The sequence below is a fragment of the Micromys minutus genome (genome assembly GCF_963924665.1).
Source record: "Micromys minutus genome assembly, chromosome: 4".
In the NCBI taxonomy this organism is placed as follows: Eukaryota; Metazoa; Chordata; class Mammalia; order Rodentia; family Muridae; genus Micromys; species Micromys minutus.
In genome coordinates, this window is record NC_137973.1 from 36,741,337 (window position 1) to 36,753,868 (window position 12,532).

At 45.1% G+C, this 12,532-nt stretch overlaps 1 protein-coding gene across 1 annotated transcript; it reads left to right on the plus strand.

The window, feature by feature from the left end:
- Positions 1 to 5,876: 5,876 nt before the first annotated feature.
- Positions 5,877 to 12,196, plus strand: NGF (nerve growth factor; the record flags this gene model as incomplete). Its single annotated transcript, XM_080916520.1, has 2 exons — positions 5,877 to 5,995; positions 11,459 to 12,196. Exon 2 carries the CDS (start codon positions 11,471 to 11,473, stop codon positions 12,194 to 12,196), a length of 726 nt encoding a protein of 241 aa, XP_080772646.1. The 5' UTR covers positions 5,877 to 5,995; positions 11,459 to 11,470.
- Between the last annotated feature and the right edge of the window lie 336 nt (positions 12,197 to 12,532).

Genomic DNA, 12,532 nt, shown 5'->3' on the forward strand with positions numbered 1-12,532 from the left:
AAGTTTGCAAAAACTATTGGATTATTTTGGCACTCAAACATAGATTGGAGATATATCATTAGTATTACCAAGTTGATGAGCCAGGCTATATGGACTGCCATTTAGCAATACATTCTTGCAAAACTGTTCTGCCCTTAAGTCTCTGTCGTGGAAGGCTGCTTTGTGTTTAGATAGCTTGTCTGCAGCACTAATGTCCTTGTAATTAGCCATACTTTGAAAGCCTCTCTGTGACATTGCACATTAGAGCTCATGAACTTCTGCAGTAAGGTAGAGCCATGCTGGCTGTGGCCAGCTGCACACCATAGAAGACTGCTCACAGTTACAGCAAATCCTCTTTCATTCCAAAGCTGAAGGGCAGCCAACCACAATGGCTTCTTCTTTGATCTGCTTGACTCTGGGGAAACGCTGAGAGAGCTTTTGTAATTCACCTCAACATTTCTCAAGGAGCCATAGGACCAATTCTCTTTAAGGAATGTGACAAGACACTTTAGAATTGTCAGCATCAGACAATTTGGTGAAAGAGAATAATAGTTTCGCTGAACCTTTATGCCTTCCTAACTCCTTGGTGCCAGATGCACTATTTTCCTACTGGATCTGCCAAAACCACTAAATAGTTAAAAAGACATCAAAACAGCTCAAAGTGGCCCAAACTGAAGTTTGTTTTTTAAAAAAGAACAACAAAAGACCTCTTAGTCAGCAAACCTTGCAGTCACATTTCTTTCTAGAAAATGACTGATTAGGCTAAGAATTAGAAAAACAGATTGACAGCATAAAAGACCTCCAGCTCTCTTCCCTTTGTACACAGTCACAGAGGGAGAGATGACAGACAGGGTAAAGTTTAGAAGAATGGCTATAGCAATGAAAATCACAACAGCAGCACCAAAATTGCCACACCCCAAGAACATGTTCTCAATGCTAGACCTAAAGTGAGATTTTCTCACTCAAAACTGCACCAGGCAGAGGCAGAAGGAAGAGGGACATAGCATCCTGGCATCTTAGAACAATGTAACTTGCCTTAGAGACTGGCCATTGCTTCATTGGAGCACATAACATGTAAGAGGTCCTATAAGTCAACCAACCGTCCTCGAATCTTTGAAATTAAAAAAAAATAAATAAAAGAGTCAGCAGACATTTCTGAACTTTTTATATTAAGCCAGCATGGCTCCAACATTGAAGAATCTTTTTAAAGTGGCCTGACAAAGTCAAAATGAACATCTCCCACTTCATAGATGTCAGTGTCTCTAGATAGTGAGGGGTTGCAAATACAACCTCCCCTACATTTCCTTGTTTTTCATAATATGATTGCACCTTTATTTTATGTTTTCTAGGATATTGATTTCTTGATAATGACTTTCTCTTCGTTGGCTCATCAAATGCACCATCAAGTGTCCTCTTTCTTCCTCTTGTTCAGAGTGACTTTAGAGCTGGCCTTACCTTCGGATCTCCTAGGGAGGTTTTGAAAACTCCTAGTGAACAAACAGTGCTTCAAGCCAGTGAAGTCAGGCTCCCTGGTGGGACACAGGTAGCACAGTGGGTGTGTAAAACTGGCTTGGTGGCTCAACCATGTGTCCAGGGTTGAGAGTCACTGCTGCAGAGGACCAGAGGACAGTGGAAAGCAGAGACCAGATGACTGGATAGAGTCTTGCATATTTACATATGAAGGACTTATGGGGATGTCCACCACTCCCCGTGAATTACCAACAGAAGCAAGTTGCTTGGGTTGTTGATTGAACTTGGATAGTTGATTGAACTTTAACAGTTAAGCCAAAATACTTTTAAGACATAAAGAAAGTAAAAGGTTGGGGAATGTAGGAAGACAATGATCAGAGAGTCAAACATACAGACTTATTTCCGGGATCTTCAAAAGAATTCTTCCATCCTCCAGTTCCTAGAAGACTCTGGGCTGGTTGTTCATGGGTTCTAAGATGAGCGGTCTCATGGAAGGCTACAGTCAAGTAGGTAGTTCACAGCAGAAGATCATCTCTGAGTTTGTCCTCTTTGGCTTGGATCTCTCATTCTATAGAGAGAGTATTAGGCAAGGTTCTCTAATGGAACAGAATCAATAGAACATGAATAGTAAAGGGGTATTTTGTTAGTTTGGCTTGCATATAGGTGCTGAGCAATTCAATTCAACCACGTCTATCTGCTTGTTAGAGAGACAAAGAACACGGTAACTAACTGCTCAGTCCATGAAGCTTGAATCCTCAAACTAGTCTCAAACTAGAAAGTATGGGAGTTCCCTGAAGAGCCACTGTTATAAAATCCATGTTAGGGTGAGGTCAGCAGAGGATGACACAGCTGTGCTAGACATACTTACCCCGAAGCAGAAAGGAAGGCAGGTCCTCTCCACTGCTGGTTCTTGGAACCTCTTTCTACCTGAGCCAACCCTTGATAGGAGCATCCCACATTGAGAACAGACCTTCTACCTCAATTAATCCTCTCTAGAAATCCTAGATCATTTTCATCCAGTCACTTGGAGATAGCCAAACACAGAACCTTACTATTCTTAAGCTTAGATGATAGATAGCAATATAGTAAATAGGAAATCCCAAGCTGTCTTGTTTCTAGTACTCAGGATATCTACCCAGTACTTTGCATTACTAAGAGGTTTTAAGATGCAGTGGTACCATTGCTACAGTGTATCAGACCAGGTTGGACCGGCAGAGGCCAGATTTCAATAGGAGTTCATTGTTCTATAAGAAGGACTATAAGGTAGTTTATAAATGAGTTCCCTTTCCAGATATTTATCAGGAATATGAGATCCATTGGATGTTCTTTTAAGTAATTGTGAGAGCAATTAGGTATTTAAAAATAGGTATAGTTTAGTTTGCTTGTCTCTGGAGTATTTGCATTAGAATTTGGCAATATTTGAATTGGATTTAATTTTAGAGCCTCAGCCTTACTTAGGACAAGACTAATGCAGCAACACCTATGAAAATCAGTAAATATTGTTGGCAGGAAATTCTCTTTCCTGCAGCAAACTGCTGTGCCAGCAATGTACAAGAGAAGAAGGGCCTGGAAGATGTGAGAAGGAGTCTCAAATCTAGCCATCAGGCAGGAAGATGGTATGGTCAGGAGAATGGTGAACACCAAGGTTACCTACATAAGAGGCTATGGATATATGACACACACTCTCTCTCTCTCTCTCTCTCTCTCTCTCTCTCTCTCTCTCTCTCTCTCTGTGTGTGTGTGTGTGTGTGTGTGTGTGTGTGTGTGTGTGTGGACTCCATCTCCAAAGAGGGCAGAGCTGTGGATTATGTTTGTATAATTTATATTGGCAGCCTCTCTAATTCCAATCACTTAGATTAGAAGACATCCAATAGAGGAATATCTAGAATATTTGCAGACAGTTACTTTTCCTTTTCTAGTTGTTCCATGGATTAAAGGTGAATGTTTGTTGTGTATTGTGGAAAGCAAGTAGGCGGGCTGCAACAATGGGATTCCCAAACTCACGCTCCCCTGCTGATATAAAGGCCTACCATATATGCCTTTCATTCTCGCCCACACTCCAAACCTTGTCACAACCAGCTCTTGAGCTAAAAGGCTGTGTAGTGGTTTTTCTCTCCATTCTTCTGAAGCTCCTACTCATCCTTAAGAACCCTGCTCAGACGTTACCCTTCATGAGCATATGACTCTGTGAATGGACAAAATAGGTTCCTGGGTTCATTATGCTTCCCCATCATGATACATACATAATGTGCACTCTGATCATCACACTCATTTAAAAGCTTAGCTTGCTCTGACCCTTCCCCTCTAGATGATTTGCTATATGAAATATTGTGTCTTAACTTTCTCTGAGTTCCTAGCACCTAGCACCTGTGTCTGGCCCAGGGTCTGAAATTCCAATGTTTAATTGATGAGATTAATGATTTCAATGTAAGGGTGGTGAAAAGATTGGTTATTTGTGGTGTCTTAGACTCACAGAGGACCAGAGCCAGAGGGACCTGAGTTGTCATCTGTTCCAACAACTTCTCCTCTAGGTGACACAGAGACATTCAGAGTGATGTCTTACCCAAGTATCAGGAAACTGAGTTAGGGCACAGGTCTGTGGCTTCCAACCCTTACAACCTGTGCAGTTCATCCAAGCCCCCAGCAGAAGGGCTTGTGAAACCAGTGAGTGCTCCCCATGAGTGATGAGGCTAGAAACACATACCTCCTATCCCAGACACACCCTCCCCACAGGCTAAGCATGACCAGGTATAGCATTGAGATGTTAGTTGTCACAGAATCTCACAGAATTTTTTTGAAGAACATTTGAGCAAGGTTTTCTCCATGCCTGGTTTTGCAGTTGTATATCAGAAGGTTTGTCTGTTGGTGTTCAAAACACAAAGGCAGTTTATTGAACAGTGTTTAGAAGGAAGAGGGATAGAAACATCCCAGCCTCCGATGCCATGCTTCCCAGTAACGCGGAAGCCACTCCTGGGCCCCTTCCTCCTCCCCTGCTCTCCAGCCCCTCTTCACAGCAAGGCAGTTGTTTCTTAGGAGGTTTACATGACATCTGCTGCCCCAGGAAAAGGAAGCAATTGGGGAGGTAGGGTTCAAGGGCGCCAAGGCATGGCCAGATGAAGGGTTTATGGTACTCAAAAAAGTATAGACAATAAGGACAAAGGTGTGATTCTTGAGCTTCCTTTATAGACTTTCTTCACAGTCATCGTCCATTTGTCCTTCAACATTACTATGACACTCATATGCTTAAAGCCCCCATTCCCTTCTTGTTTGCCCCAGGGATGCAACTGTGGCCCCTGGCTTCCTCTCCAGCTCATCTCACAGGTCTCCTCCTTAATGCTAGCTACTTTGACTTATCTGTGCCCAGGACTCTGTGATTTACTCTTCCTTCCTTCCTTCCTTCCTTTCTTCCAGAATACTCTGTCCATCATTTCTTAAAATCAGCTAGAGGGCAGCTTCCTGGATAAACTCCTTTCTGAGCACTGTGTCTACATGCCTCCCCTCCCCCATCCTGTCTCTCTCATTACATCATACCTGTTCTCTTCATGGCACATACAGATTCTCAAGTTATTTATTTGTATTGGACTGGGAAGTCCACAAGGGAGGTCAAGAACTTGCCTGTTTATGTACTGTTGGGCCTCCAGCACCAGGAGCAGTGTTTGCTCAGGAAATGAATGAATAAATGAGTGAATGAATGAAGCACCTACATGTATCAGGTTGACATAATTAGTAGGAAAATAATGCCTAGAAGTTATAATTTAAGGCATATTTCCCCCTCACTGTGTCATCTCCATAGCTTCTGATTCCTGAAATTTGATTTTTAGTGTAGTGTCCCAAGACCCCTGTCCTGGTATGGCAAGAGGTCCAGGTGAAGGGTCAAGTGGTTTGTCCCATTCCCACTGCCTGTCTTGTATCACCATCATAGAATTGGCTGGTTGGAATTGCCGGGACTCTTGCATTTGTAGTATTACATCACCAAGGCCAGCTGGAGCTGGATCTACTACATCCACCCTTTGGCAATGTGCGCAATAATTTTTATTTTGATTTAGGCAGCAGTGGAGCATAACCCTACTATGGATCTGGAAGCCACTACACTAGGTGCAGTCCTACTGTGGACTGTGTCCAGGTTGAAATTAGTGAAGGCTAGTACTATTACAGGGCCATGCAAGGCCTGAGCTCTGCAAGATCAGAGCCATGCAAAGCCTAGGCCATGGAAGACTAGAGCTGTGTAAGCCCAGGACCCCAGAAATCTTGGCAACTGGACTCTGGTGCCTTCCTGGACCCTAATGTTGCTAAAATGTTGGAATTTTGGAAATAGTGCTTGCATAATTGGGACATTCCTCCCTCTCTGCCCAGGGCTCAGGTGTCCATCCATCTGCTAGGGGATTGTGGTAAGCCTTGTCTAATGTCAGCTCTCCTTCACAGAGTTTTGGCCCATGGTCGTGCAGTCCAGGGGGCTGGATGGCATGCTGGACCCAAGCTCACCTCAGTGTCTGGGCCCAATAAAGGCTTTGCCAAGGACGCAGCTTTCTATCCTGGCCACTGTGAGGTAAGTGTCTGTGGGGCAGCTGCCTTCCTGGGGTGTCTAGCGCTACATACAACTGCTGGGCTTGGAAGCTCCCAGTGTCACACAGCTGGGAAGGCTCTGCAGGTGGTGGAAGGGGAGTCAGACCTGATCGATCAGTAAGGGCCAAAGCTCTTAGTGACACTGCATTTGGGGCTTGTCCAAAGAGGTCCTTTTGCTCTGTAGTTTTAGGGATACATTAAAAATCACATAACCCAAGCCTTTGAATAGATGGACAGCAGCAGGCAGATACTCCACCCCCCTCCCCAGAGCAGTCCAGGCAGGTGCACTTGTAAGGCAGAAAGTCTGTGTTCATTCTTGGAGCCTGAGTAGAAGAGTAGGAAAGAGTTCCATATCTGGACACTGGCAGGCCTGGCTCTAAGTTCTACTTCACCCAGTGTCAAGAACCAAGTGATTTAATCTCTGTCCTTTTTGTTCCCTCAACCATAAAATGAGATGGGACAATCACAGCCTTGTCCCAGGTAGTTGTGATGACTGATGAGACATAAGATGTGACTCTGGGACTCAGAACAGCACATTTTGTTCCCGTGCCCATAGTTCACACACCTGTTCTGGAGAACAACTGCGAAGCAGAGGGTCTAGAACCTTCTAGACTCTCTTGTCCCATATCGCCACCATGGGCATCTTGTATACTTCTTTGAATCTGAATCCTCAATGTCTTTGTGATACCCAGAAACCTGAGATGCCAGGCGTTAAAGCAATCAGCCATCACTGTGTCCCACTGGGTCTGGGTGTATGATACTATGGAGGCAAAGCTCACACTCTGAGAACTGAGAATTGCATTTGGAGTTTGGAGTGGTTATGTGCATGTCAGGGTACACTATCAATCACAGGCTGCAGAGGCTGAGCAGCGGAGTGGTCCTGGCATACACTAGTCACATTACCCCAAATTATTCCGCCCCTCTAAGGCTAATCTAGTAACTATCAAAGCGTGTCTTCGGATCATCAGCATCAAAGTCACCTGTAACTGGTCTGACATGTTTCTCTACTACTACCCCTAAGCCTAGAGAATCAACAATTCTACAAGTAGACAAAGCTGCCTGGCTTAACAGATCTCGGGTGCATCTGATGCCTGGAAGACTTCAGCATCTGATGTCACTTCCATGCTGTGCCTCCTCCTGTGGAAGTAAACGCTGGTAATTAGAGAACACTTTGTTGGCCAGGGAGAGAGGCCTGATGAAGGCTGGGGGCAACACTACCCAGAGGACAGTCTCTTCCTCTTTCCCAGTCACTTAGCTTCCACTCTGGGTAGAAGCATGACAAAATAAAGAACATTTACATCTGAAACGAACGTGTCCCTTCATATGAGCCCTAGCTTCTATCCCCAGATAAATGTCTCAACCAGACATGTGACATAATACTACACAGAGGGCTGTCACCTGCTCAGGACACAGACTTTAAAGTAAATCAGCCCCCTTCCTGGTTCACTTTATCCAAAGAGAGAATGCTCTTTGGTACTAATGCATTGTGTTGCTAGAATGGAAAATAGTATGGATTACCTCTCTCTTTTTTTGCATTTTCTGATAACTATGACACTTTTCTAATAATTTTTTAGAAGTATAGGAACATATTATTATGAGTAAATCAATATGGTTTCACCAAATTACATTTTAATCAAAAACTGAAGGGATCTGTTTGAGCTATTTTCAACTCTTAATGAACTGTCTGTTCATAATGAAAGTCTCCATTGCCACTGAATGGCCATGGGTGCCATCGCTAACCCAACAGCAAATCCACAGACAACACTAGGAGTTTAAATCATCGTGGAGTCTGTTCTGTAGAGTAAACAGCATTATATAGAATAAAAAAAAACTTTATAATTCCATAAAATAAGAAAGTCTGAGTCTGTAGACACCTTAAATATCAGCCCTCAGGTAGAGCAGTCAAGACACTCAGAAGGAAAGAGGTGGCTCCACACACAATACTCTTTAGAGGCGGAGGTGTCACGGGAGACAATAAGGTAGCAGACAGCTCTCTGCCTATGTGAAGTTCTCTCCCTCCATCGGATAGGAAAAGAGAACACACCTGCCATAGAACAAGTGTACCAGAGAGGAGTTTTTCTGCCTAGAAAAGTGGTTCTCAACCTTGGGTTGCTACCCTTTGGGGGTCAGAGGACCCTTTCACTGGGGTCTCCTAAGACCACTGGAAAAATGCAGATATTTACATTATGATTCATAACAGTAGCAACATTACAGCTGTGAAGTATCAATAAAACTAACGTTACTACAATTGTAGTTGGGAATTACTACAATAAAAAGAAGTGTATTCAAGGGTTGTGGCATTAAGAAGATTGAGATCCACTGGCCTAGAATCATACGTTATTGGGGTGATGACATTAAAGTTAGAGACTGAGAAACAACAGGATGAATCTGAGAGTAGATAGAGCAGAAAGGGGACAGGGAATGCAGGGGAAGCATACCAGGAGGAAAGAGTTACAGCAAGGACGGGGGTGTCTAAGCACAGGGCAGGAGCTGTGCCAAGAGCTTGTGTTCCCAGAATGAAAAAATGTGAGGTAAAGTGGAAGAAGGTGGGGCTGTTGCCAGGCTGAGCCATCTGGACCCATAGACAAGGGCTTACCACTAGCTTCTTCAAGTTACTGAGATCAGAGCTATGCATTAAGAAGCTTAAAGGGGGAAGTCAGGGAAGAAGGTCCTAGAATAAGAGAGAGGAAGATCCAGAACATCAGGTGGGATGTAGTCTCACCATCTGAACCTGAAACACAGAAGTAAGGCTGGAAGTTACAGCTACAAGGAATACTACTCCAGCAGAATTCAAAAGACAACATTGAGAGGTCTAGATGAAGGGCAGGGACCAGAGGCTGGGATGCACTGAGATTTGCAGCTGGTGAATGAAGGCATAATGGTCCTAGTAATGGGAAAGCAAAATGTGAAGATGCCATGTAGGGCAATGAGAAACAGAAGCAAGAGAGATAGAGAGAGTGACTGTGGAACTGTTTGGGGAAGAAACCAGGTGGTCCAACCTTCGGTTGCTACTAGTAACACAGAAGACAAAGGTGGGACGATGGCGGAATTGAGCATGAAGATTTTGTTCTCTGATGTCTTGCACTGAGCCTGCCAATATCCACAGAGAGGTTCCCTCAGGAAGCAGGAGGCCCAGAGAGGGCTCCAAGGGAGCAGGTGAGTCAGGGATGGAACCATGGGAGATGGCAGTCTGCTCAGAAGAGGATGGACTTCCCAGCAGAGTCTCCAGGATGAGACAATGGGAAACAGCAAGGCAGGCTTTGTTTCCATTGAAACCCTAAACTCTGGTCAACTTTTCTTCAGTTCCTGATCCAGTTCTAGCAGGTGTTACCAATTTGGGTATAAAAATATGGATTTCAGTTCTGTGTCTTCTGCCTTAATTCACCTGATGAAAGATAATGTGTACCAAGAAGAAAGGCATGGAACAAGAAAAGGAACAGACATAAAAGGCTGGTTGAGCTGCCAAAAGAATGACCAATCCTCTAAGAGTTGGCAAGACCATTATCAGCAAGACCTCTAGCCATCAGATCTAGGAGGGGGAATCAAAACTTCAGGTATACTGGCCACCTCCTCCTCTGCACGGGTGACTGGAGAGGTGGAGCAACAAAAACATCCCTCAAAGAGAAAAGAATGTGGTTGTTTCTTTTTTCTTGGATCCCACCAGGAAGACTATAGAAGATTCACTGGCTGAATGTGGTTGGGAAAACACTGTGCAGCCTTGAGCACAGTCAAAAAAAAAAAAAAAAAACTATGTCCATAATAGAAAGCAAAGGGTGGGCTTCTCCGAAACCTCCAGACACTGTATATTCCCATGCAGTGATTGAATGAAAGTCACGTGGCTTCTAAAGCACCTCCTGGGAGGGGATAGAAATGAGAATGAGTATCTACATCACCTGGTGAAGGAAATACACAAGATAGATGTCCCCACAGTGATAGTGGAAGCTGCCACCCAGGTGGCTGTGCTCTCTAGGACCACACATCCAGGAAGTAGACCAAAACACAGGCTTTATAGAAGTCTGAGAAAAGAAGAACAATATACTAGGAAGACCCATGGATGGAGGAGGCTCAGAGGACAGCAGCAATAGACCTAAAGAAGACAAAGTCCTTGTCTTCATAGAGATGCAATAACTCAGAATCAACACACACTTAATCCAAATATTCAGCCTGGAAAATAGTGTTTAGTGCCACAAGGAAACTAAGGTCCAGTCGATTAAATGGTCAAATGCTGATAAATATCTGAGCTGGATATCCAAAGTTTTCTCAGAACCAATGCTAAGGTTTTTTTCAATAGATAGATCGATAGATAGACTGACAGACAGACAGATTCAACAGGAACAAATATGCATTTGGATACATGTATGCAACACAGAGAGACAGAGGCAAGCAGACAGATGGAACACTTATGTTAGAGTTATTAAAGAAAGCTTCAAGAAGTAGGAAATATACAAAATAGACTGAAAAAAAAATAGGGAGGAGGCAAAATGATCTATCATACAGGAGATTCGAGAAAAGACAGAATTGGGGGCTTGGAAAACACCGTGGAAGATCCCTCTGAGCCAGCCATAATCTGGAGGAGCTCCACAAAGGAGGTGGCCTTTGATCCAAACCTGCAGGTGTGAACTGGTGTTCAGTATGTTCAGGACAATGGTCCCCAGAACAGAGCTGACTCTAGTGTCACTCAGGGTGAGCCTGGTAGAGCCTGACGTTTGCTCTATACTCATCTCCAAGCAGTAAGAAGAAAGTATCTGTTCAAAAATGACAAAGAGAAAGGGAGACGAGGGAAGAAGCACACGCTGGCTTGCTAAGGCGGGTTTGGATTCTCTTTCTGGTCTATCTTTTGTCTGTAGGTTGGTTTGGTGTAGACTGGCCTCCTCACACGTGGGGGAAAAAAAAGATGGCAGTTCCTAACTAGAATGCGCCCCACCCCACCCCCCAGAACCTTCAGTTGCCTGTAGTGCTTTGTGTGTTTATTTCAAGAACACCTAGTCTCCAGGCTCAGAGCTGCAGAGTGAAGGGGGAAAAATTCAGTGCTGGGGCTTCAGGCCATGCTCCCTGCAATGCCTTCCAGAACCTTCCTAAGAAAATCACATTAAGGGTGCAGGCACTACTATCATCTAGCCCTTTAAGCTGGCAGTCAGAGAGCCCAAAGGATTCTGTTAGCGAGACCCCAAGTTTCTAGGCAGGAATTTAAGGGCCCATTGCTTCCCAGAACAGAACGACCACACAACCTGCTCCAGTTAATGCCAGTGATCGCAATGTGATTACTGCCCACACCCCTTCTCCTCTCCCTAGTATTCTACTTTGGGTGATGAATCTGGGCTCTCTTCCCATAGCCTCCTGGCATCCTCTTGGGAGAACCCTGCGAGGGTGCCTGACACCATCCCGATACTGCTTAGCACGGCTCCCAGGTGTAACTTAGGTAACCTCTCTGTCTTTGTCATTCCAGGTGCATAGCGTAATGTCCATGTTGTTCTACACTCTGATCACAGCGTTTTTGATCGGCGTACAGGCAGAACCATACACAGATAGCAATGTCCCAGAAGGAGACTCTGTCCCCGAAGCCCACTGGACTAAACTTCAGCATTCCCTTGACACAGCCCTCCGCAGAGCCCGCAGTGCCCCTGCTGCACCAATAGCTGCCCGCGTGGCAGGGCAGACCCGCAACATCACTGTGGACCCCAGACTGTTTAAGAAACGGAGACTCCGTTCACCCCGTGTGCTGTTTAGCACCCAGCCTCCACCCACCTCTTCGGACACTCTGGATCTAGACTTCCAGGCCCATGGTACAATCTCCTTCAACAGGACTCACCGGAGCAAGCGCTCATCCACCCACCCAGTCTTCCACATGGGGGAGTTCTCAGTGTGTGACAGTGTCAGTGTGTGGGTTGGAGATAAGACCACAGCCACGGACATCAAGGGCAAGGAGGTGACAGTGCTGGGCGAGGTGAACATTAACAACAGCGTATTCAAACAGTATTTCTTTGAGACCAAGTGCCGGGCCCCCAATCCCGTTGAGAGTGGATGCCGGGGCATTGACTCCAAGCACTGGAACTCATACTGCACCACGACTCACACCTTTGTCAAGGCGCTGACGACAGATGACAAGCAGGCTGCCTGGAGGTTCATCCGGATAGACACAGCCTGTGTGTGTGTGCTCAGCAGGAAGGCTGCAAGAAGAGGCTGACTTTGCCTGCAGCTCCCTTCCCCACCTGCCCCCTCCACACTCTCCTGGGCCCCTCCCTACCTCAGCCTGTAAATTATTTTAAATTATAAGGACTGCATGATAATTTATCGTTTATACAATTTTAAAGTCATTATTTATTAAATTTTCAAAGCATCCTGTGTACTCACACTTGAGTCCTTTCCCTTAGTGAGAGTGCCCACCAAGTTTGAGAGGGTACAGAATGAACTGTCCCCAGATACCCCTGGTACCACAACCCATCTGTAACGCTCATTCCCAGCCAGCGCTGCTCCGGAGCCGGCTAACTAGTTTCAGACACTAGTCTGCACCCGGCATGAT